Below are 24,323 nucleotides of genomic sequence, written 5' to 3' on the forward strand. Positions count from 1 at the left end.
AGTTCTAGGTTTCAGAAATTCAAGAACATAAGAAAAGATAGGCTGGCCAGTACCTCTGGAGTACTATGCATTTAACAAATTGGTGATTTGTTAAATAACTCTGGGCCATGCTCCTAGCTCAGACTTTGAAATTTCCATGAGTCTGCAAGCAATACCATGCAAAAAAACAGCTTCCAGTATCACCCACATGCCTTAGAAGGTGCTGGAAAGAGGGGAAAAATAATAATAAGCAAAATAGCATCTGCAGGTCTAAACGTAGCACTCAGGGTTTAGCTCCTAATAGTAATTAAAAAGCTACTACAAATTACATGATTATTTGTTCCAGGCTTCTGCAAATGCCTTCTATGCAAGATTACAATTCCTCCTAACACTCTCTGGGTAGGGGCTGCTTTTATTCCCTCTGATAGTGAAGCCATTGAGTTTAGAGAGGTCAAGGATGCTGCCCAGGGTTACGAAATTAGAAAATAATCTAGGGAGATTTTTTTTTCTTTTTTTTGTGGTACTGGGGATGGAGCCCAGGGGCCTTCTACCTCCGATCTACACCCTCAGCCCTATTTTTTATTCTTTATTTTGAAACCGGGTCTCACTAAGTTACAAAGGGCCTCACTAAGTAGCTGAGGCTGTCCGCGAACCGTGGTCCTCCATTCTCAGCCCCCAAATGATGCTGGGATTACAAGCCTGCGCCACCATGCCCGGCTTAATCCAGAGAGAATTTGAATCCAGATACAGTGGTTCCTGACCAGTGAGCTATGCCGCCTACCTCCTGCAGGCTCCAAACATGCACTGGGGTCAGATTTAGACTTGAGTAGTGGATAGTCTTATGAAGAAAAAGTATCTGCTTGACCTGGATCAAGAGACCTTCGGTAAAAAGCCTCTCTTTCTCCTGGACCTCTCCAGATGGTGATATTTGTGCAGCGGAGAGGGTACGCGATCTGTCTCTGTGACTGCTCCCTGCTTCCAGATGTTGCAGACCACTTTTTTCCCTGATGCAGAGTTTGCCAGTCACTAAGACTAAGAGTTTTGCACAAGAGAAAGTTTACTTGCAAGATGGCCATGCATGTGGTAATAAGAAAGGGAGTCCCAAATCCACCTCCCCAGCATAGGGTTTGGGGAAACTTCCAGACTGAGAGATGGGGACAGGGTCCTGGATTAAACTTCATGAACAGCTGGCATCATGGCTGCACCCAGAGGTGTTGTCCAATAAATGTTAAGTAACTCAGAGCAGAGGAAGTCTAGAACCGAGGACAGGTTTATAATCAACTGGCCCCTGGGTTTCACTAGTCAATAAAATGGGAAACATCGAATAGACAGTCGCGATTTCTCAGTTAATGTTAAGAAAGTTCTTAAAGGACAAAAAACAAAATCAGAGATCTTTTGGCAGAAAGCACCTGGAGTTCTGAAGTGACAAGACGTGCCCGAGACTCAGATTCTCACACATTTAGTTTTTATCTAGGTGTCCCTGTTAAATTTTGAAAGGTTTCTGACCAAAGCTAGCATAGGCCATATGGTCAGACTGGAGAAGTCTGTCCTTCCCGTCCTCAGAATGATGCCGGCCTCTCTTGCCGGCCCTTCTGGGTCCTTCTTCTGGGAGGAATGGCTGGCTACTCCAATCAAACTTTCAGACTTCCTTGCCAATCTGGAATTTTTTATTCCTTGCCATGAGTTTTCAGTTCTTAATGAGCGAGTCGCCTTTTCAGACTTTCTATGTAGAACGTGTTCACAGAGTTTGGAATGGGCACCAGAGGTGTGTGCAGCAGCCCCCTCTCCATGCAGATGCACTCCAAGATCCCCAGCGGATACCCAGAACCACGGAGACCACCAAACTCTGCGCCCAGGACTGTGATACCTTAACAGTCAGTCTGAGAACTGAGATAGCTGCTAAGCAACTGGTGGGTGGGGAGCACAGACGGTGTGGATACACCAGGGACAGAGTGGGAAGGCTCGAGATCTTATTATGCTCCTCAGAACAGGGTACAATTTAAGACATAGGGCTTGTCTTTTCCTGGAATTTTCCATTTCCTATTTTCTGATTTTTTTTTTTTTTTTTTTTTTGGCGGTACTGGAAATGGAACCCAGGGGCATTCTACAGAACTTCTACCTCCGAGCTACACCCCCAGCTCTATTTTTTATTCTTTACTTTAAAACACAGGATCTCATTGAGTTGCAAAGGGCCTCACTAAGTAGCTGAGGCTGCCTGCAAACTGTGATCCTCCTGTCTCAGCCTCCTGAATGCTGGGATTACAAGCGTGCGCCACCACGCCTGGCCTATTTTCTGATCTTGGTCAACACAAGGTATCTGAAATCCTGGGAAACAAAACTGGAGCTAAGGGGTGATGAGTTTATTTATTTGAGCATCTTCCCCCTAAGAGAGGAATCTGTTTCTGGTGGGAATGTAGTGCTGAAGGGTCCTTAGAGTTAGGAACGGAGCTGAGCTAACTGGGTGGGTGCTGCGGGACGGAATTCTTAGCCCATAAAACCCAAGGATCGCCTGCCAGACACAACCACGAAAGTGAGCCTCCCACAGGCAGGACTCTGGAGCCAAATCTGCCGGGAATTTGATCTGCTCAGCTCTGTGCTCCGGGTCATTTAGGCCACCTATGAGCCTTAGTTTCCACATCTGTGAAGTGGGGTCGCCGATCTCTCAAGGACTGTCAGGGAAATGAATGAGTTGACATCTATAGATCACCGGGTACAAGAACAGGGCCTGTATGCAGTGCTGTCTTTTGTGCTGTTGTTCATACTTCTGGATTTTGTAAGGAAGAACAGATATAGATTGGTATCGATCCTAAACTTATTGGCTTGATTTTCCTTTTTGGGAAAAAGAAAATTACTCAGTGCTTCCACCACCCCCTTGTTATTATTCGCCACTCCCTCTAATTGCCCTTGAGGTTACTACTGCCCCCCTGGATCCAACCAGTGACCCCCAATTTAAGAATCAAGGACACAGGGCCTCCTTTCAAAATGCCAGGCATGATTAACATAAGAATCCATTTACAAACAGAAATAGTGTGGATTTGAGAAATAGTTGGCTTAGGAAATAAGCCAAATGTCTCCCCGCCCATGTGGAAAAGTATGCAAAGAGAGAAGAGGGGACCAGCTGTGTGCAGTCAGGTGACCCCTCGGTTGCTGAGGGCTCCAGGGTCGCTCCGAGCCGCCACCGTCCCGCCCCAGGACTCAGCCGCGTCTCAACAAGGGCAGGTCTGGAGCCACTGGCCAGTGATTCCAACTTCAGGAACGTTCCTGACATGGGAAAATAGAGAGCCTAGAAGGAAATGTTTGGGCCTAATCTTCCATGTTTATCAACATTTTACTGCAATTTATGACGTGTCTGTGAGCACAAGATTAGCCTTGGCATTTTCTGGGAAGTGTAAAAGAGTTCTTTTTTTCCTTTCCTTTCCTTTTCTTTTCCCAACTTCTCTCTAGAGGACTTTAAAAAAAGTATATCTCTAGGACCTTTCAAAGATCTTGAAAATTCCATCAGTGAGACGTATTCCCTTTCTCCCTCCCTCTCTCCCTTCCTTCCTTCCTTCCTTCCTTCCTTCCTTCCTTCCTTCCTTTTAAAGATCTTGAAAAATTATGTCAGTGAGGCTGTATTCCTTCATTCCTTCTTTCCTTCCTCCCTCCTTCCTTCCTTCTTTCCTATGAAAGATCTCGAAAAATTCCATCAGTGAGACTGTATTTCCTTCCTTCCTTCTTTCCTTCCTTCCTTCTTTCCTTCATTCTTCTTTCCTTCCTTCCTTCCTTCCTCTCTCCTTCCCTCCCCTCCCTTTTTTCCTTCTTTCCTTCCTTCTTTCCTTCCTCTCTCCTTCCCTCTCCTTCCTTCCTTCCCTCCTTCCTTCCTTCCTTTCTTCCTGTCTATGCTAAGCACAAGCCCCACCGCTGAGCCCCAGGTCTGAACTTCCTAACCCGTGCCTCTCAGCATCTCAACACCGGCTCTGCCGCCCTCATCTGCACCGGTCACAGTGCAGTAGAGTTGCCGCTGGGTATCCACAGGTGTTGGTTCCAGACCTCGCCCTCCTTGGATACCTGCATTTGCAGCCGCTCAAGTCCCTTATTTACATTTCACCAGCACCCACCCTCCCACACGCTTTAAATCATCTCAAGTTACTTATGTCTGGGGACATGGGGTGACTTCCTTTCATGATCTCTCCCTGGAAGTCTCTTCTCTCCATCTTTTTTCTAATACCAGCCCCAAAGGGCAAATTTCTTTCCCTTCCCTTCCCTTCTTTCCTCTTCTCTCTAATAACGAGTGACCTCTCCCCGTGGGGTGCCTCCTCCCTGGGCAGCGTCACCTCCAGGTAACCCCAGAGCATCTTCCAGGAAGAGGCCTCTGACTTCTGTTCCCTCGCATCCCGGCAGCGACCACTGACCACAGAAAGCTGCCTCCTGCAGCCCTTCCATCCAGAACAGTCCTTTCTGAGATGACTTGTCTATGCAGAGAGGACCCAGCTACACTCTGAAAGCGTGCCTTGCACATGCTACACGGTCACCAAGACAGGTTTTCTAAGATCTTTGGATTGTGGTGAAATCGTGTCTAGCTTGAAATGCACCGTCTTGACCACGTTGAGCGTGCAGCTGGGCACAGCCAAATACATTGGCCTGGGGGACCATCAGCGGCTGCCTCCGGAACTTTTTCATCTTGCAAAAGGGAAACTGTCTCACTGAGCACTAACTTCTCATTCCCCCTTGGTGTGATGTCCTCAGATTCTCCCATGTTCGTTCGCCTTTCTTTCTTTCTTTCTTTCTTTCTTTCTTTCTTTCTTTTTCTTTCTTTCTTTTCCTTCCTTCCTTTCTTTCTTTTTTCTTCCTTCCTTCCTTTCTTTTTTTCTTCCTTCCTTCCTTCCCTCCTTCCTTCCTTCCTTCCTTCCTTTCTTTTTTTGCCGTCTTAAGGGTTGGAACCCGGGGGCATTCTACCTCCAAGCTACACCCTCAGCCTCAGCCTTATTTTATATTCTTTATTGTGAAACAGGGTCTCACTGGGTTGCAGAGGGCCTCACTAAGTAGCTGAGGCTGGCCGCAAACCCGTGATCCTTCTGCCTCAGCCTCCTAAGTACTGGTATTACAAGTGTGCGCCACCACGCCCGACTCAGGACACCTTCCTTTTTAAGACCACGTGCACCACATTTTGTTAATCTTTTCAACCATCCGTGGACATTTGCTTCACGTTTATCTTTTGGCTGTTGTGAAACATGCCGTGATGCATTGTGATGTGAGTAGAGAAATATAGAGACCCTGCTTTCAATTCTTTTGGGTATAGATTCAGAAGGGGGGATTGATGGCTCATATGGTAATTCTATATTTAATTATTTTATAAACTGCTATATTTTTCCTTATGGAATTAAAATTTTTAAGTGCATGTCTTCTACAACCAGCATTATAATGGTGATGGCATCATTAAGGACTTAAACTCTACCTGAATTAGGTTTATTACTGTTAGTGGTGGATAGGGCTTTTTTTTTTAATGGTACTGGGGTTCCTGGAAACCTTTCTACCTCCAGGCTACACTCCCAGACCTATTTTATATATTTTTACTTGGAAACAGGGTCTCTTAAGCCAGGGAGGCTGGCTTTGAACCTGCGCGATCCTCCTGTCTCCACCTCCCAAGTGCGGGGATTACAAGCATGCGCCACCACGCCCGGTGAGGATAGGGCTTTAAATGGTCTGTTCATCTTCCTTTATTCAGAGTTTATTTATTTATTTGTTTGTATATTTATTTATTTAATGTGGATCATATTGAAATGGTATACATTCAGGCTATGCTTGGTGCCCTTTCTCCCCCACCCCATTTATTCAAAGTTTAAATAAAGGCAAAGCTAAATTAGACTCATTTGCATACAAGATACCAGGATTAAAAGTTGCAATAATTTTGTCCTCTTAATTTTTTCACTGGATCCACATGGTTCTCATCAAGGATACTTTTTTTTTTTTTTTTAAGCAAGGAGCAACATAGACCTGATCAGGGTTTTAACTGGTATAGTTTAAGGGAAAAAACAACAAAAAAAAACAGCTTTTGCATTAGGATTCAAGCCTGAAACCTGGCTCGGCTACGTGCCGGCTGGACTGTAGGCAAGTTATTGAAATTCTCTGAGCTTCAGTAATGCTGTCTACCTTGAAGGCTGTAAATGCCTGGAACTCATGACATGGTTAAATTATCATCACTGATATCTCAAATTTTCTGGGTTGTTTTTGCTTTTCTTTCTCCACCACTGAGCTTTACCCCAGTCCCTAAAATTTCTCTTTGAAGATGGAGCGCCTGCCTCGGAAGGACCGAGGCCATTATCTACTCAGGAATAATGATGATACGCACGTGCGGTTCAGGACCTTTGCGATTTTAGGTGTGCACCTATAGACACGTTAGCCCGAATTAAAGCCGCTTGTACTTTGGATTGCTTTTCAAAATAACCAGTGACGTATATGTACTCCCCCTCCTCAAATTTCTAAAAACACTTTAAAAATGCAAAGGATGGGTTGGTCCCTGCATCTTCTCCCAGTGCATGCACCCAGCACTTTGAGGGCTCTCTAGGAGGGCTCAGAGGGCGCTAGAATTAAAGTGTGTCCCTCTGGTCCTCTGAGAAGCCGGGTGTACCTCTGATGACTCACTGAGGCCCAGAGGTGCTGGGTCAGGACACACACACACACACACACACACACACACACACACACACTGGTATTTCAGCAAAAGGGAACTGTTTGCTCCCGTCTGGATTCTGCATTAGGTGATATTTGAGGACTTTCTAATCGAGTCCAAGAGCTTTGCTTCCACATCCTGCGCTCGGCACAGCTCCAGGCTTGACTCAGCTTTGGTGACAGAGGCGTCTTGGGAACTGGACTCTCCACGCCATCCTCATGAGCTCTCACCCGGTAGTGTTCAGGTTGTCAAATACCTGGACACAGGCCCGGGAAACCATTGTGGTGGGTTCAAATTCCATCTCTGCCTCATTGATAAGTGGCCGATGGTCTGGGGTCAGAACTGGATTAGAAAGAAAAACAATGGTCGAGAAATAGCCTTTCTTTCTTTTTTCTTTCTTTTTCTTTTCCTTCTTTTTTCTTTTTTTGTGTGGTACTGGGGATTGAACCCAGGGACATTCTACCTCTAAGCTACACCCCCAGCCTGATTTTTTTATTCTTTATTTTGAAACAGGGTCTCACTTAGTTGCAGAGGACCTCACTAAGTAGCTGAGGCTGGCTATGAACCTGTGATCCTCCTGTCTCAGCCTCCCAAGTGCTGGGATTATTAGCGTGCACCACCACGCCCAGCTGAGAAATAGCTTTTGTAAGGTAACACTGTAGATGAAAAGGATGTCTTAATTTTGTACTGGTGCTTTTGAAGTGCTGTATGTCATTTTTTTCAAAGTAAATATGGCTGGGCGTGGTGGCGCACGCTTGTAATCCCCATGCTTGGGAGGCGGAGACAGGAGGATCGCGCAGGTTCAAAGCCAGCCTCGCTGGCTTAAGAAACCCGATTTCCAAATAAAAACATATAAAAAAAAATAGGTGTCTGGGAGTGTAGCCCAGAGGTAGAAGGCAGAACCACCCCAAAAAAGTAAATATGAACTAATTATTATTGTTATTATTATTTATTATTCCTCAGGCAACATAGTTTTCTCTCCTGGGCTCTCTCTCTCTCTCTCTCTCTCTCTCTCTCCCTCCCTCCCTCCCTCCCTCCCTCCCTCCCTCCCTCCCTCTCTCTCTGGTACTGGGAATGGAACCCAGGGGCATTCTACCTTCTAGCAACACTCTCAGCCCTATTTTTATTCTTTATTTTGAAACAGGGTCTCATTGAATTGCAAAGGGCCTCACTAAGTAGCGGAGGCTGTTTGGGAACCCCAATCCTCCTGTCTCAGCCTCCCAAATGCTGGGATTACAAGCGTGAGCCACCACGCCTGGCAGTCCATCCATTTTTCAAATGCACCTCTTTACCATATGCACACACCTGTCTCACTAGTGCCAGGACAAAGTGGCCTCACCTTACTGACATCATGTGCAAGAATCAGCCGGCTGTCTGCTTGCCCACAGCAGGCGCCACGTGCCTGTGTTGGGGTCAGCCGGGAAGAGCTCGGTGCCCGCCCTCCCTGCCTCTGACTGTCTGTGTCTCCCGTGTCCGGCCCCGCAGGACTTGTCCTACAAGGATCGGCACTGGCACGAGGCCTGTTTCCACTGCTTCCAGTGCAAGAGCTCGCTGGTGGACAAGCCGTTCGCCGCCAAGGAGGACCAGCTGCTCTGCACAGACTGCTATTCCAACGAGTACTCCTCCAAGTGCCAAGAATGCAAAAAGACCATCATGCCAGGTCAGGCGCGCCCCTTTCTCATGCAGGAGAGGTCGCAGGAGGGTCCCCTGCGTGGCTGCGAGCTCCCCGCCCCACCTTCAGATTGACTTGGCCTCGGAGCCTGGGGTTCACGCCCCAGGGTTGTTCTGTGTCTCATGGGAGTGTGCGAAGATTTCAACAGCAGAGTTCAGCCGGGCGTGGTGGCGCACGCTTGTAATCCCTGCACTTGGGAGGCTGAGACAGGAGGATCGCACAGGTTCGAAGCCAGCCTCAGCTACTTAGGCTCTCAGCAACTTAGCGAGACCCTGTTTCCAAATAAAATATAAAAAAGGTCTGGGTGTATAGCCCAGAGGTAGAAAGCCTCTGGGTTCCACCCCCAGTACCACCAAAAAATAAATAAATAAATAAATAAATAAATAAATAAATAAATAAACAGCAGAGTGATAAGGTAGATCGCAAACACGAATGCCTCTTAACAGACATTTTTTTGTGTGTGTGGGAGTACTGGGGATGGAACCCAGGGGCATTCTACCTCCAAGCTACACCCCCAGCCCTATTTTTTATTCTTTATTTTGAAACAGGGTCTCACTGAGTTGCAAAGGGCCTAAGTAGCTGAGGCTGTCTGTAAACCCTCCCAAGTACTGGGATTACAAGTGTGCGCCGTTACATCTGGCTAGATTTTTTTCTTTTTAAATTTAAATAGGGTCTCTCAGCCGGGCGTGGTGGCGCACGCTTGTAATCCCAGCATTTAGGAGGCTGAGACCTGGAGGATCGCGGTTGGCGGACAGCCTCAGCTACTTAGTGAGGCCCTCTGCAACTCAGTGAGACCCGGTTTCAAAATAAAGAATAAAAAATAGGGCGGGGGGTGTAGCTCGGAAATCAAATGCCCCTGAGTTCCATCCCCAGACCCGCAAAAAAAAAAAAAAAAATAGGGTCTCTCTAGGCTGCCAAGAGTCTCACTACTTGCTGGGCTGTCTCTGAACCTACAATACTCCTGTCTTGGTTTTCCAAGTACTAGGATTACAGGTGTGTGCCACCATGCCTGGCTATTTTTTTTTTTTTTTTTTGAGTCAAGGTCTGGACTCCAACTCCTTGGCTCAAGCAATCCCCTGCCTCAGCCTCTTGAGTGGCTGGAACTACAAGTGTGTATCAACATGTCTGGCTAAAAGGAATTTTTAATATTCATGATAGCAACTAACAGAAAATATGTTTTGTAGAAGAACGCAAGTTCAGGGCTTTGAGCTCATAACTTCAAAAGAACAAATACCGATCTCACAAGCCAGGCAGCCCCCTGAATGCCCCTGTAGAGTGTCCTGACCTGTGAGGAGAATTCAGCTCCTGGGGGAAGTTGGGAGCGGCACTCTGACCTTTGGTGGGAGGCTCAGATCACCACCGGCAGTTGTTTTATTTTCAGTTTGTGTTGTGTGTTTGGGGCGGTGAAGAGGCACTGGAGAGTTCTGAGCGAGAGACTAGCATGTAGGGGGAGTATTTAAGGAAGACAGATTGGGTGAGAAATTTTAAGGCGATAATGAGGCCTTCAGTAAGATGGTTTACTATATGTCTCTGGTTATCACGGTCGAAAAATAGCTATGACATTAAATAAAACTGCCCCGACTGTCTGGGCCACGGCTGGGCTGGGGAAGTCAGAGCTGCGTGGGCACCTCGGGAGCTGGAGACTCCAGGCAGGAAAGCCCCTCGGAGATGCGGGAACACTGCAGAAGGTAGACAGCCTGGCACAGTGCGCCAGTGGAATGACAGCCGAGACTGGTATGGATCCAGGCCGACGGATCTGTGGTCCTGGCCCATGGGGAGTCCTGTTCAGGACGCAGCTGCTTTTTCACAAGAAGCAATGCAAAGGGGCTGAACAGCAAAAGAAATCTTTGCTAGTTTCCTTGACAGAAGTCTAAGGAGGCTCCCGCTGGGAAGTTTCTGAGGCTGGTCTCAAACCTGAGATCCTCCAGTCTCAGCCTCCAGGTACAGGGATTTCAGGCACAGGGGTGGGGGGCTTCACACCTACCTGGTTTTTGTTGTGTTTTGTTTTCCCTCCGCAGTACTCTGCCCTCTTTAAAGTAAATCTATCCTGTCCCTGGGCTTCTCCCTGTCCTCCCTTATCCTCCCCTGGAGGCCAGGGCCATGTTAGGATCCTTTCTGCCTTGGGGGAGGCCACGAGCAGGGGTTGGGGGGAGGCTCTGGAGCTGGATGAAAGTTCAGATGTAGGCTTGGCTTCTGCAAGGGAACAACTGGGCCCGTCTGCACAAGCAAGATCCTTCCGGAAGGTGATTTGCAGTTTCTGGTTTTGTGAGTGTTGTTTCGTTTTGCTGTTTTTTGCAATACCAGGGATGAAACCCAGGGCGTGCTGGGCCAGTGCTCCACCACTGAGTTACATGCCCGATGCCCAGGAAGGGAGGTTATTTCTCACTAAGCCATGGTGCACTGTGTAAACTCTGAAGGGAGGTGCCCCAGTCTGAGAATGAACCAATCCAAGCATCGTCTTGTTCAGCATAAATTACCTTAAAGAACCTTAAAGCCCACTGTCTCGTCCTACCAGTGAAGAAGACAGTATTGAACAGGGCCTGCAGAGTTCATACTTGCTCAGTCATACTGCAGAGTTCATACTTGCTCAGCACTGGCCCTGCATGCTGCGTCTTAGAGGCTTAAACTTCACGAGAACAGGTAAAGGAGAAAGTGGATGAGGAACCGGCTTCCTCCTGCTTGGGTGCTGGTGCTGCGCCCTACAGGTGTCAAGACCAGGAGCCGCGGTATATTTTGAGTGTGCATAACCTCACCAGTGAGGTGCAAGAGAGTATTCCTGGGATCGTTTTAAACGAGGTATCCCAATGTGGTCCAAGTGAGACGGACAAGGAGCCGGGGCCCCAGGGGTCCTTCTTTGCTGTGTAACCTCAGCCAGCTGCAGCTGATGGGCTCGTTCTCCTCTCCTGGAGGAGGGATGCTTCATCCCCAAGGCCCTCCTCATGCATCGTTAAGTGCACGCCCCTGATGGCCAGTCTGGTAATGACTTGTGTCATTCAGGTAACATTCGCCAGACTGTACCAGTGTTTTACTTGGTGGAAAAACTCCCCCACCGGCCCCTTAGCCCACATAGGTTAATCCTTGAAGTCCACAGAAGGAAGCTAGAATTCCATAAAAAAAAAAAAAAGTCCAGTGCTGGGGTCACCAGCTCTCATTAACTAAATTCTGAGCCCCGTGGGCAGTGTTTCTTGGGGATGTGTCACAGACTCTGAGCAGGCTCCGGGGAAACAGAGATTCTAATCTCCTCCCCAAAGTTTCTGGCTCCTGGCTTTTGAGCCCGAGCCTCTCAAAGAAGGAGTTTTACTGCCACCTGCTGGCCGTGTTGTGTAACAACCGCAGCCGGAGGCCTGGCGGAGGTCCCTGGCTCTCAGACGTGCAGGCACCGCCTCCCTGGGCTCCACGTGCCCGGTGCATTCCCTGCGTGGACATGGACGGCTCCCTAGGCATTGGCGTTGGTGGAGAGCATGTCCAAGACATTCCCGGAATTCACTTTAGTGAGAGTCATCACTGCCCCGTATTCACTGACGGCATCCTTTTGACTTCTGCTTGATCAGGGTGAAGGTCACATATTAAGAGCAAAGAACAGAAGAAATCCCTGGCGGCCAAGGAAAATCGTTTTAAAATGTCCATCCAGCCAGGCGTGGTGGCGCGCGCTTGTAATCCCAGCATTTGGGAGGCCGAGACTGGAGGATCACGGTTGTGGACAGCCTCAGCTACTTAGTGAGGCCCTCCGTAACTTAGTAAGACCCTGTTTCAAATTAAAGAATTAAAAATAGGCCAAAAAATTGACCTCCTCGGAAGTCAAATGCCCCTGGGTTCCATCTCCAGACCCGCAAAAAAAAATTAATTAAAATAAAATAAAATGTCCATTAAGTTCCTTCCCCCATTTTTACTGGGATTTCAGTTGCTAATGTAATTTTTTTTTCTTTTTTTTTCTTTTTTTTGCGGGTCTGGGGATGGAACCCAGAAACATTGGACCTCTGAGCCACACCCCCTGCCCTATTTTTTTTTCCTTTATTTTGAAACAGGGTCTCGCTAAGTTGCAGAGGGCCTCACTAGGTAGTGGCTGAGGCTGTCCTCGAACCACGCTAATGTAAATTTCATTTGAAGATCTGTTGCCCCAGGATTGAATTCCATAGATTGTGTACCTCATCTTTGAAGATCACTATGGGTTACCATGCTGAGTTCTCTCTCACACACAGTGCCTACCCACCCACACCACACACACATGCCCGCCTGCCTTTCTCTCTTCTTTCTTTCTTTTCTTTTCTTTCTCTTTTGCTCTTGTGGAACTGGGGATAGAACCCAGGAGAAGTCTACCTCTGAGCTACACTCTCAGCTTCATTTTATTCTTTTTTTTTTTTTTTTTTTTTTTTTTTTTGGTGGTACTGGGGTTCCTGGAAGCCCTTCTACCTCCGGGCTACACTCCCAGACCTATTTTTTTTACATTTTTATTTGGAAACAGGGTCTCCTAAGCCAGCGTGCGCAGCTGGCTTCGGACCTGCGCGATCCTCCTGTCTCTGCCTCCCAAGCGCGGGGATGACAAGCGTGCGCCACCACGCCCGGCTTCTTTTTTAAAAATTTGAAACAGAGTCCTACTAAATTGCTGAGGCCCTCCTCAAATCTGCAATCCTCTTGTCTCAGCATCCCAAGTACTAGATTATAAGCATGCTTCACCATGCCTAGCATACTTACTTACTTAATTAATTAATTTATTTATTATTTATTTATTTATTTTGCTGGTGGTGATACTGGGGATTGAACCCAGGGGGGGCATTCTACTTCAGAGCTACACCCCTAGCCTTATTTTATTTTTTATGTGGAAACAGGGTCTCACTAGGTTGCTTGGGACCTAACTAGGTCGCTAAGGCTGGCCTCGACACTATGATCTGTCTCCGCCTCCCAAGCACTGGGATTACAAGCATGTGCCACCATGCCTGGCTACGCATACTTTATATAGTCTATGCCAGGGGGAATCTCAATGCCTGGGCTTGGAAGAATAGAAAGTAAGAAAGTGGCCCAAGAATGACACCTAAACAAAATAATTATTTCATAATTCTCACGAATTCCTAAGTACCTAAGACACAGGCACCCCCTGCCCAACCTCCCTAGCCAGCTCACATACATACAGCCCTGGGCTTGGCCGTTCAGACCACATCTCTCATGTTGGGACTGAGAGCTGAAGACTAGGTCGTAGGCTCCTGCATTAGCTCAGTGTGCTGCCAGCTGGCCAGCAACAGGCCCTCCCCTTCAGCCTCCTGCCCCAGCACTCCCCGAGCCCAGCTGAAGTCTGATGGAGCACCCCTCCCTCCACAGTCCCCATCCTGTAGGGGACCCCAGGGGGTGGCGAAACTCTTCCATTGACAACTAGATACCTGTTTGGGGCTTGGAAGACCACAGTGTCTTTGTCACCATCACTACAAATACTCTGCACAACAATAATCAGCTAATCAACTGTTCTGCCAGAGTAGTATGAAAAAACCACAGACAGTGGAAGCAAAAGGATGGGTATGTCTGTGTTCCGGTAAGGCCCACATAAGGGCCGGGCTGTGGTTCAGTGGCGGAGCACTAGCCTTGCATGCACAAGGCCCTGAGTTCAGTTCCCAGCATTGAAATATAAATAATGATGATGATGATGATGAAAGGACAACTCCAACAATAAAACCTCATTTAGAGCTGGCAGCAGTCCTGATTTGGCCCGCGGGCCCTACTTAGTGGACGGGCCCCTGAGCCACCCCTTGTATTGGAAACACTTTTCTATTTCTTTGCCCATTACATTACTTTTCTCTCAAATGATTTTTTTTTACTCACTTCTGCTTTATCTGAAAGGTGATTGCATATTTATTTTGTCTTGAATTATCTCTCTCTGAAAGAGTGCATATATAGGGTGACAGAGTATGAAAAAATAAGGAGTCAAAAAGTAGTGTGCGTTTGCAGTAAAATCAAAGATGGTGGTGATAGAGGAAGCCGAAAAGTGTTTCCGTTCACTGGGATTTCCGGTTGACTTGGAGGAGTGATAGAAACCTATCAAATCACAATAGTTATCAAAAGAAAACAGGGCATCACAGGACTAGAGCATCGCTGAATGAAATGTCCAAGCGATGCCAGTCTAGATTATAATTATAGCACAGCACATATAACCACAAAGGCACATCATTACTGGTTCCCTCAGCCAGGGAAGGAAGTTGCGTGTGAGTGCGGTGGGAGAGCCTCACGGATTCGGGCTCCCACATCACCCACACCACAGCCAGTCCATCTCTGTGAGCCAGAAGGGGTGTTCATTAGCAGAGGTGGAACTAGAGAATGCTCAGCAGTCCTCCCTTCCTTGGGGGATATGTTTCAAAACCCCCCATGGATGCCTGAAAGCATATGGCCAACTTTATATGTGCTGTGGAAGGGTTTTTTTTTCCCCTATACATAATGAAGCTATGATAAAGCTTAATTTATAAACTAGGCACAGTAAGAGATTAATTATAACTGATAATAAAATGGAACAACTATTAGAATAGCAAAATAGGCTACTATGAAGTAAAATCATGGCTACTTGAATACAAGCACTGTGATCCCATGACAGTCTATTTGATAGCTGAGATAGCTACTAAGTGACCAAGAGGTGGGTAGCATATACAGCGTGGATACTCTGGACAAAGGGATGAATTATATCCTGGATGGAACAGCAGAGCCTTTCTCTACACTAAGAATAATGTACAACTAGTGAATTTCTTATTTCTGGAATTTTCCACTTAATCAAGGTTGACCATGACCATGGAAAATAAAACCACACATAAGGGGAGCTGTTGTCTCTGTACTCTAAAAGTCACCCTTCATAAGGACTGCACTGGGCTGTGCCTAATTTCTCTTACTATTTTACAAAGCTGAGAAAGTCTTGTGTTTTGTTTTTTTTCATTTAACATACCTAACCACCATATTTGACAAATAAATGTCATCTACTCCTATGTACGCGTATTGTTCTAGGAGCTGGATGCATAGCAATGAATCAAAAGACAATGGCCTTGCCCTGCACAAAATGGGAATTATCACCAGTTAGAGGTGACCTTGGATAGCTGAAGTGACTCTCTCCATCACTACACTGAGTGGAGGCAGGTTCTGAAGGCAGATCACTGGGCCTCCCAGCCACACTAAAGGTAACTGCGGTGTCCTCTTGACTGTCGTGACAGGTACCCGCAAGATGGAGTACAAGGGCAGCAGTTGGCATGAGACCTGCTTCATCTGCCATCGCTGTCAACAGCCAATCGGAACCAAGAGTTTTATCCCTAAAGACAATCAGAATTTCTGCGTGCCCTGCTATGAGAAGCAATACGCCCTGCAGTGTGTTCAGTGCAAAAAGGTATGTCTAATTCTCCCTTGACCCTGCATGTTCTATCTGGTTTGCCTCCATGGTCTGTCTGCCAGGTCAAGTCTCCCCTTCTGCAGGAAAGGATGCCCACAATACTTAGATGTCCTGAGAGTAACACGTGCCATTCCAGGTGCTCTGGTACCTGGGGTCTGTGTTCCAGTCCTCCTTTCAAAGACATGAGCACTACTGAGCTGTGATAAAAACCCTTTAGCCCTGCCTTCAAGAACACTTCCAAATATCGTTGTCATGTTCATGGCTTGATGTTAGAGAGAAGGAGGACTCTCGATCCCGAAGCTATCTTTTTAAAGCTGATCTGGAATAAGTAAGAAACCAGAAAGAAGGAAAGGGAAGAAGGAAGGGAAAAAGAAAGGGGGGAAAGAAAAAAGAGAAGAGAGAAGATGTGAGAAGGAGAGAAGGTCTGCCCATGGATAGGCAATAGATCATTTCTTAAATTTATCTACTTGATTATATGCTGTTTCTGTCCTGGTTCTGTCAAAGAAAGGCTGGGGGTTGACTCAGTGGTAGGGTGCTTGCCTGGTATGTTCAAAGACCAGGATAATAAAAAGAAAAGAAAAAAAGGAAGGGGAGGGGAAAGGAGAGAGAGGGAGGAAAACCAAACGTCTGTAGGAAGCTACCTCCTGCCGCATGGCTGCGCCCACCATGCCCTCACTTTCTGCCGTGCCCTCTCTTGCTCTTCCACACTTGTGTGGACGGTGCCGCCTCCGGGGTCTCCACACAGGCCAGGCTGTGCCAGCCTGTTGAGTTGCGCCCTCTCCTGCATTTGCATTGGTCTTTTGCTGAATCTAGACCTGCCCCATATTGTTTTGTCTCCTTGGTTCCCCTGGGATGTCTCTGCTGTGCAACCTTCCCTTCTGAGTCAGGAGCAACTCGGTCTTTTTCAGAGTGGATCATCTCGACGCGGCAGGGGGGAGCTCAGACACGGGTTAATCTAGCTGTGGGCTAAGTGCAGCGGAGCCTCGTGGGCTGGTTCACCTGGATGTTCTCAGTCACCAGAACTCATAATTTCAGCAGTACTCCCTGCTTGTAAGCATGAGCAGCAAAAGCCTGACAGCCTTCTGGGGCCGCTGGGCACACCTGCCAACTCCACCATAGCAAGGCCAGAACAGCACACATCGCTTCTGTAAAGTGACATCTTTCAGATACTTGGTGGCTTTTCGGATACACATATTCTTGGGAGCCTGAGCAGGTCACAGGTGTTCTCATAATGAACATGAAGGTCTGACTCTCTTGACTTGCATGATTTTGTGGCGTTTTCTGGGTCGAGTGAGTGGTGGGTCATTTCCTCAGCATTAGGTCGCTGTTGGGAAGGACTCTCTTTCACTTCATCCTTAGGCTGAATTCGCCTTCCTGCTTTTTGGTTGGCAGCTCTCGTCTCTGTGCATCCCTGTCTGTTTGGCTCATCAAGCTCCAGGGCGGTTCCTTTGAGTTGCTTCCCCTTCCCGTCATCCCACCCAACTGTGCGATCTAGTCGGTTGCAGAAATGAAGGCAACATGCACAACGCAGGATAAAGTTGTTCCTTAAACACGGAGTGTTCACACCAGAGATGTCACTCCTCTGGCAGGAATGGAGCGCCAGGGTATAGGGCCTTGGGGATCTGATGGTGGACAAGACAGACCCAGACACAAGTTTAACCTAAGTGGAGATACACCCTCCTGTCCACCCTGGCAGGTGCTTATTGTCACGTAGTCCATGGTGGAGGAGGACCGAGTATTAACACAGTAAGTGGCAGGAGGACCCGGACTCACCTGAGGAGGGGCAGCCAGGTGTTGCTTGGGGAGGGATGCTCTAAGGAGGTGGAGCTTAGGCCGGGATGCTTCTGAGTGAGCTGATGTGTTATGGGAAGGGTGGAGGGCACAGAATCCAGAGCCAGGGAGAGAACGCCCGGCCGGGGCAATGTTTTATACCACATGGATACATGGGGATACAGAGGGATACAGGGCGCCCGACATGCTTTCCATAAGTAAATTCCGCTTCTGGGAGTGTGGATAATTTATAGGCACACTGTGGTTTATGGTTTAATATTAAGAACACAGAAAAGGAGGGAGTCCCAAATTCTGGTTCCTTCTTGGACAAGTCACGTCTACGTTTTCCTGATTCTGTTTACGCGGCTGTAGAATGCAAATGCTCTAAGTCTTACTTCACAAGCTTGACATAAGGACCAGAGGTATTTCCAAATATTGTCACACTGTCCAAAATCTAAGAGCACCGGAGTGCAAGTCTGAGGCGTTTCTGTCTTCGGATGCTGCAGTTCTGTTAGCCGAGGTCTCTGTTGTTTATCCATTGCTTCAACAAGTGTGAGAAGCAACGCTTGGAGGAAAATACTAGACAGAGTTGAGGGGATGATGATGACCCGGTCATCAGTTTTCAGCCTCTTCTCACAAGACTCCTAAGTGTGGAGGGCGGAGGAGGATGGAGTGAGTCCTGCAGCCCTGCCAGGCGCCAGTCCCACGAGTCCTTCCTGCCTCTTCCTTCTGCTCCAGGGCTGGCTCAATAGACTGGGCTCTGGGGCTGCTGGGAGGGCTCACGATGCCTGGCGTTTTAAGGAGCCTCGCCAGGGATTTGCTCACTGGCCCTCCATCACTCCCACTTCATGGGGAGAAAGTTAATGGGCTTTCATCATTTGCGGAGATTTGTCCCCAGCCACATGGCTGGTGCAGCACAGGACCCGGATTCAGACCCAGGGTCCTTGATGTGGCCTTCGACCATGGTACCTCCCTGACATTGCCTCCCTCCTCCGGGTACCCCCGTGTCATCGCATTTGGGTTCTCTGCAACCTGTGAAGGGCTCAGGGCAACTACCCAGGGAGCAGGGTCACTGACAGGAAGCCCAGGACCACCGCACTGCAGTGAAAAAACCCACCCCAAGAGGCAACACCGGGAGACTGAAGTTTGTACAGCAGGTTCTTCATGGCTTTTTAGCAAACTGGATGTTTTCTGGGTGGGCGAGGCTCTGCATCACGCAATGGCGGCAGCAGAGACGGAGGGTGTTGGGTAGGAACGGAGGCTGCTCACTCTTCTCCTTGTCCCCGCAGCCCATCACCATGGGAGGGGTCACTTACCGGGACCAGCCTTGGCACAAGGAGTGCTTCGTGTGCACAGCCTGCAAGAAGCAGCTGTCGGGCCAGCGCTTCACAGCCCGGGACGATTTCGCCTATTGCCTGACCTGCTTCTGCGACTTGTATGCCAAGAAGTGTGCGGGATGTACCAACCCCATCAGCGGTGAGTGTCCCAGGGAACCCCCTGCCAGAGGGCACCTATACAAGACCGGGCACGTTGGCATAGCGTTGATATCCTGAGGCCTCCTGAGATCCCAGCACACCTGTCTTACACCGTATTTTACTCCATGCAATGAGAAAGCTTCAGCAGGTCACTGTCCACCTCTCCCCAACACATCTGCTCACTGACAACTCTTGGGGCCTGTTCTCAGGTTGATTGCTTCTGCTTTGGGTTGAATTATCTCCCAAAATGCAGTCTGCAAATCAGTGCTGGCACCATGAGCACCGTGAAAACTGGCATTCTCCTGCTTAGCCATTGACCTGGGTTCCTAACGGTCGGCAGCTTGGCGAGGCTCTGTTACCTCCGGCCACCGCTGGATGGCGGCAGAGAGCAAGTAGTTTGTCGAGTGAGAGGCCAACATCTGATTGGCTGGTTGACCAGGCACTGACCTAGGCTCAAATACATGCCAGAGAAACTCAGAATGGAGAATAGATGCCTTCAGACCAAAGTCCACATCTTGCTGCACCAATCAGTGACCGGATGGAAAGAGAAAAGTGTTAGAATTCTATCACACTTCCCAACTTCCGTGGCTCGTTCAGTTGATGGCTTCATCTCCACCAGGGAAGGACGGCAGAGAACTCTCGCACACCGTACTCCACGCAGTTGGCTTTCCTGTGTGTCTCTGCAACGTAATTACATATGTATACGCTCCTGTGCATTTTCCCTTGACTTCTGCACCACCACAACCTCGGGTCCAGAGTAAAGTTTACTAACTCTGCTAACTCACCTTCCCAGGCCACTAGAACAGTCCTCTGATGTGTGATCCAGAGCTCATCACATTTCCCCCATAAAATTAAAATATAAAGGAAAATAGAATTTAAGTTTTCCCCTGTTAAGACATCTGATTCTGTATGCTTCTATACCACATTTCCCTAGGAAATGTCCTCCTACGATAACATGCTCACTTAATGTGGCCTTCACAGTAACATCTGTTGAGGGGAATGTTTATAAAACTAAGCTTTATAAAGTATTCTAATCTACATAAAAGCTGTTTTCAAAGTAAAGTACTAGATATGGATGTTAATTGCAGTTATAATAGCATAGAAAAACAAGTAGAAAAGTGGAAATATAAAACTTAACCTTTAGCCGGGCGTGATGGCACACACTTGTAATCCCCGCACTTGGAAAGCGGAGACAGGAGGATCACGCAGGTTCAAAGCCAGCCTTGCTGGCTTAAGAGACCCTGTTTCCAAATAAAAATATAAAAATAGGTCTAGAAATGTTGCCCGGAAATAGAAGGGTTTCCAGGAACCCCAGTACCACAAAACAAAAACAAAGAAACAAAAAAACTTACCTTTAAAACAGGAGAATTCTCTGAAAAGCAGTTGACTACTTTCCAAGAACATATCAAGAAACTTTCCAGCTAAAATATCCTTTTAGCCATATTTCCCAAAAATGCACAAGACTGAGATTTTAGATGAAGTCTCAACTAGTTCCTTCCTTATAACTCTTGTTCTTTAAACTTTAAATGGTTTTTGTTACACAAATCAGCAGTTGATGTCAGCCTGTATGTGCAGCAGTATTTAATTCATATAGAAATATTATGGATCATTATTCACAACAGTCCAAATTTGCAAACTTGCCTACTCACTAAAACTTGCTTTGTAACCCCATATCAGTTCCCAGATACTTTTGAAGTTCTCTGCAGACACACAGAGATCGGTGGCACACACGCGTCTCCATCTGAGGCCCCACGAGGTGGTGGCCTGCTTTCTTGTCCAGCTCCCGTCCCGTAAATAAGTAACCTTTCCATAGTCTGTTTAGTGACACGTTCTTCACGTTTTTGTAATCTTTGTGCTTCTGCTCTTCAAAATGGCTCCCCAAATTCCACCTAATGTCCTTAAACCCCAGAACACTGATGTCTTACAGAGAACATGTTAAAGGAGCTTCATTCCAGCAGGAATCAGTGCCGGTGGCCATAAATTCAATGTTAACGAAGCTATGGCATATTAAATAAGGTGCCTTGTCTTTAAACACATGCATAAAACAACGTTTAATACTGACCAGTTGACAAAAAATGTTGGAACCAGAGAGGCTCACAGGAACCTAACTCGTGAGTTTCTCTTAGGAGCAGTGGTTCAGTAGATGATAACCCAGAGTTCACAGGAACATTACGGAATGCAACGTAGTGAAGAAACGCTGCTCACACACCTTCCCTGCAGGGGAAACCTTCCCTCGGGCTGTCATAGGCTCTCATTTCTATCGCTTGTCATATTTGCCGGCATTTCAGAGGCCAAAGTGGAGTTTCTAAAGGAGGCTTTCCGCTCCCCTGCATGGCACCTGTAGCATCCTTCATCTTTCTCTCATTACTACTATTGCTTCTCCTTGGCCCCAGCTCCGTGATGTAGAACTTAACCAGGGTGAGAGGAAGAGGAAGCCCGTATTTGGCTGTCTTAGAATTTTCTTCTTGGCTTTGCAAATAACCCTATACCAAGAAGAAAACCACCTTCCAACCCTCAGCAGCCCCTGTCTCTCATTCACGTTCAAGTGTCACCTGCACTACTTGTTCTCCAACTTGGCTGTACATTGAAAGCACCCAGGGAGTTTTAAAAACAACTGATGCTTGTGTTATGGTTTAATGAGATCTAACCTTGGTAGTGGAGTTTATAAAAGCTGCCCAGATGATTCGGAGATGCAGAAAAGTTAGAACCACTGGTTTAAGGCACTTGTTTAAGGCACAGGCTCTGTGGTCTGTAGGTCTTTTATAGTACTTTTGAGTCTAGAATTAGGAAGGTCAATCAATATATTGGAAATAATGGCTATTTGGAGTAACTATTTTGGGGGGATTTTGTTTTTTGTGGTGTTGAGGACCAAATCTAGTGTCTCACACATGCTAAGCACATGCAGTACCACTGAGCTAAATCCCCACCTCCAGCAATTATTTTTTAGAGCCATATGATGTTTAAAAAAAAGAGTTGACCAACTTTGCTAGTTCATACTACACCAGTAACAGAGATACTAGAAGGCACAGGAACCTGTAGAACTCACCTGGGTTCAAGTTCCATTCCCATTACTAATGCACCAAGGAGGAATAGCCCAAATGCCTCCCCTATAGAGGATCTACTGCCCAAGGTCAGCCTAAACAACTAAGTTGTAATAGGGAGTTGTATGTCAGAGGCCTCTGACCATCAGAAATGGAGTAAGAGTGTGGTTGCTTTGTTTTTAATGTGGTGGGTTATTATTTCTGGAAAGAACACTTTGCAAATTGAACCCATGATCCACCTTTCACTAAAATAGAGGACCAACTGTGAGCTAAGGCCATGTATTTGGTTCTGTGTTATTTCAGGGCGGGCAATGGCCTCTGATGCCATAATTAACAATCAATGTACCTAAACAGGGACGGCCAAAACCCTTAGGTGAACACGAGGTGGGAAAATGATTTGAAATTTTTGTAATCAAAACAAATACAAGCGCCGGGCGTGGTGGCGCACGCTTGTAATCCCCACGCTTGGGAGGCAGAGACAGGAGGATCTCACAGGTTTGAAGCCAGCCGCGCGTGCTGGCTTAGGAGACCCTGTTTCCAAATAAAAATGTAAAAATAGGTCTGGGAGTGTAACCCAGAGGTAGAAGAGCTTCCAGGAACCCGAGTACCACCAAAAAAAAAAAAAAAACAACAACAACAAAAAAAAACAAAAAAAAACAAATACAAGCATAAAAATCCTTTTGAGTGTAAAAATCCTTTTCCCATGTACCTAAACATTTGAGGTTAAGCAGTGGAAACGAGTTAAGCAGTGGAAATTAAAGAAATTACTACTTTTCTTGGTTAAAAAATATTGGAGCCTGGGAGTGGAGCTCAGTGGTAGAATGATTGCCTAGCACGTATGAGGCCCGGGTTCAAGCCCCCGCACTGCAATAAAAATAAAGTGGCTCTATCTATCCACTCCCTAACAGTCCCAGAATCCTGACCCCGCCTGTGTCAGCAGCACCATCTTCCACCACCACACTCCGCCTCACGAGGCCCTTCTCTCACTCACTTACCTGTACCCTTCCAGCTTGTGCTTGGGGGCTCATCCTAGGATCTTCCCTCTTCAAGAACATCCGTCCCTTCATCCCCAACACCTCCTGAGGAGCCCTTTCTTGGCCATTCCAGAGACAGCCTTTTCCTCTAATTCCCTTTAGTGCGTCATCTATTAAAATTATAAAATGGTTGAATACCAGACACGTGGGCCCAGGAAAGGCGTAAGAGAAACCTGCTCTCTGCTCTCATTTCATTTAATGGGAAAACATACCAATAAACAAGTAAACAATGGGCCCTCTTTCTACAATATTTATCATATCCTTTTGGCATCAGTTTCTATATCTATTTCTTCTGGGAGCTCCTCAAGGCTATCCCTAGTAGCTGATTATATATAAATTTTTAGCTTGCAGTCACTGGACTAGAAACTCATGGTATCCAGATTATCCAATTAAAATGTTGAAATGAACCAGGCACAGTGGCACCTGTTGGTAATCCCATTATTTGTGAGGCTGAGACAAGGAGGATCGCAGGTTTGAGGACAGCCTCAGCGACTTAGTGAGACGGTTTCAAAATAAGAAATAAAATAAGGCTGGGGGTTTAGCGGGGAGGTAGAATGCCCCAGGTTTGGTCCTTAGTGCCACATAACAGAAAAATAAAGACGGCTGAATTGGGTCAGAGCCAAATCCTTTCCCAGCCCCGGTGGCCCCATTCTCACTAATTCCTCCTCCCTGCCTTTCTTCCCCTGGTCTGATGTTTTCTCTGTTCCCAGGACTCGGAGGCACAAAGTACATCTCCTTTGAAGAGCGGCAGTGGCATAACGACTGCTTTAACTGCAAGAAGTGCTCCCTGTCCTTGGTGGGGCGCGGCTTCCTCACGGAGCGAGACGACATCCTGTGCCCCGACTGTGGGAAAGACATCTGAAGGCGACGCGGCCCGCAGCTCCCAAGCCCCTGCACGGATTTCTGTTCTCCCCCAGCCAGGCAATGCTGTGTTCTGTTTCCCACCAGCCACCTGGAGACTTTCCTCTTTTGCTTCCTTCCCAGTGATCTTCAGGTTTGCTTAAACCCTTTAATCCTGCATACTAGCTCAGTCCCAGGGCAGGCTAAAACCCTTAGGTAAACACGAGGTGGGAAGATGGTTTGAAATTCTTGTAATCAAGAAGACAAATCCGAGCATAAAAATCCTTTTGAATGATGTCTTTATAAACGCATCTTTCTCACTGCCTATTTATGCGCAATTAACATATGTCACGAATTTCAAAGTTTTCCAAGATCTATATAGCATAGAGAAGAGTTGGTATCTGCAGTCTTGTACCTTCCTGTCCTGTAGAGCAAGGTTATGTGACTGAGCGAGGTATGTGACTTCCAATAAAGTTATCCAGTAAAAAACCTTTTGTGAGGCGCGGTGTGTGAAA

General features: G+C 47.2%; 1 protein-coding gene across 1 annotated transcript in view; it reads left to right on the forward strand.

Moving 5' to 3' along the window:
- The window catches only part of FHL2 (four and a half LIM domains 2), a gene marked incomplete at its 3' end in the record, with an annotated part of 29,135 nt that extends 5,305 nt beyond the window's left edge, over positions 1–23,830 (forward strand). The window contains exons 2-5 of the mRNA XM_080711313.1: positions 8,114–8,288; positions 15,476–15,645; positions 18,708–18,894; positions 23,679–23,830. Coding sequence (XP_080567439.1) covers positions 8,114–8,288; positions 15,476–15,645; positions 18,708–18,894; positions 23,679–23,830 — 684 coding nt within the window. The remainder of the gene's footprint in view (positions 1–8,113; positions 8,289–15,475; positions 15,646–18,707; positions 18,895–23,678) is intronic.
- Between the last annotated feature and the right edge of the window lie 493 nt (positions 23,831–24,323).

This window comes from Muscardinus avellanarius, assembly GCF_963383645.1.
Source record: "Muscardinus avellanarius genome assembly, chromosome: 15".
Taxonomy (NCBI): domain Eukaryota; kingdom Metazoa; phylum Chordata; class Mammalia; order Rodentia; family Gliridae; genus Muscardinus; species Muscardinus avellanarius.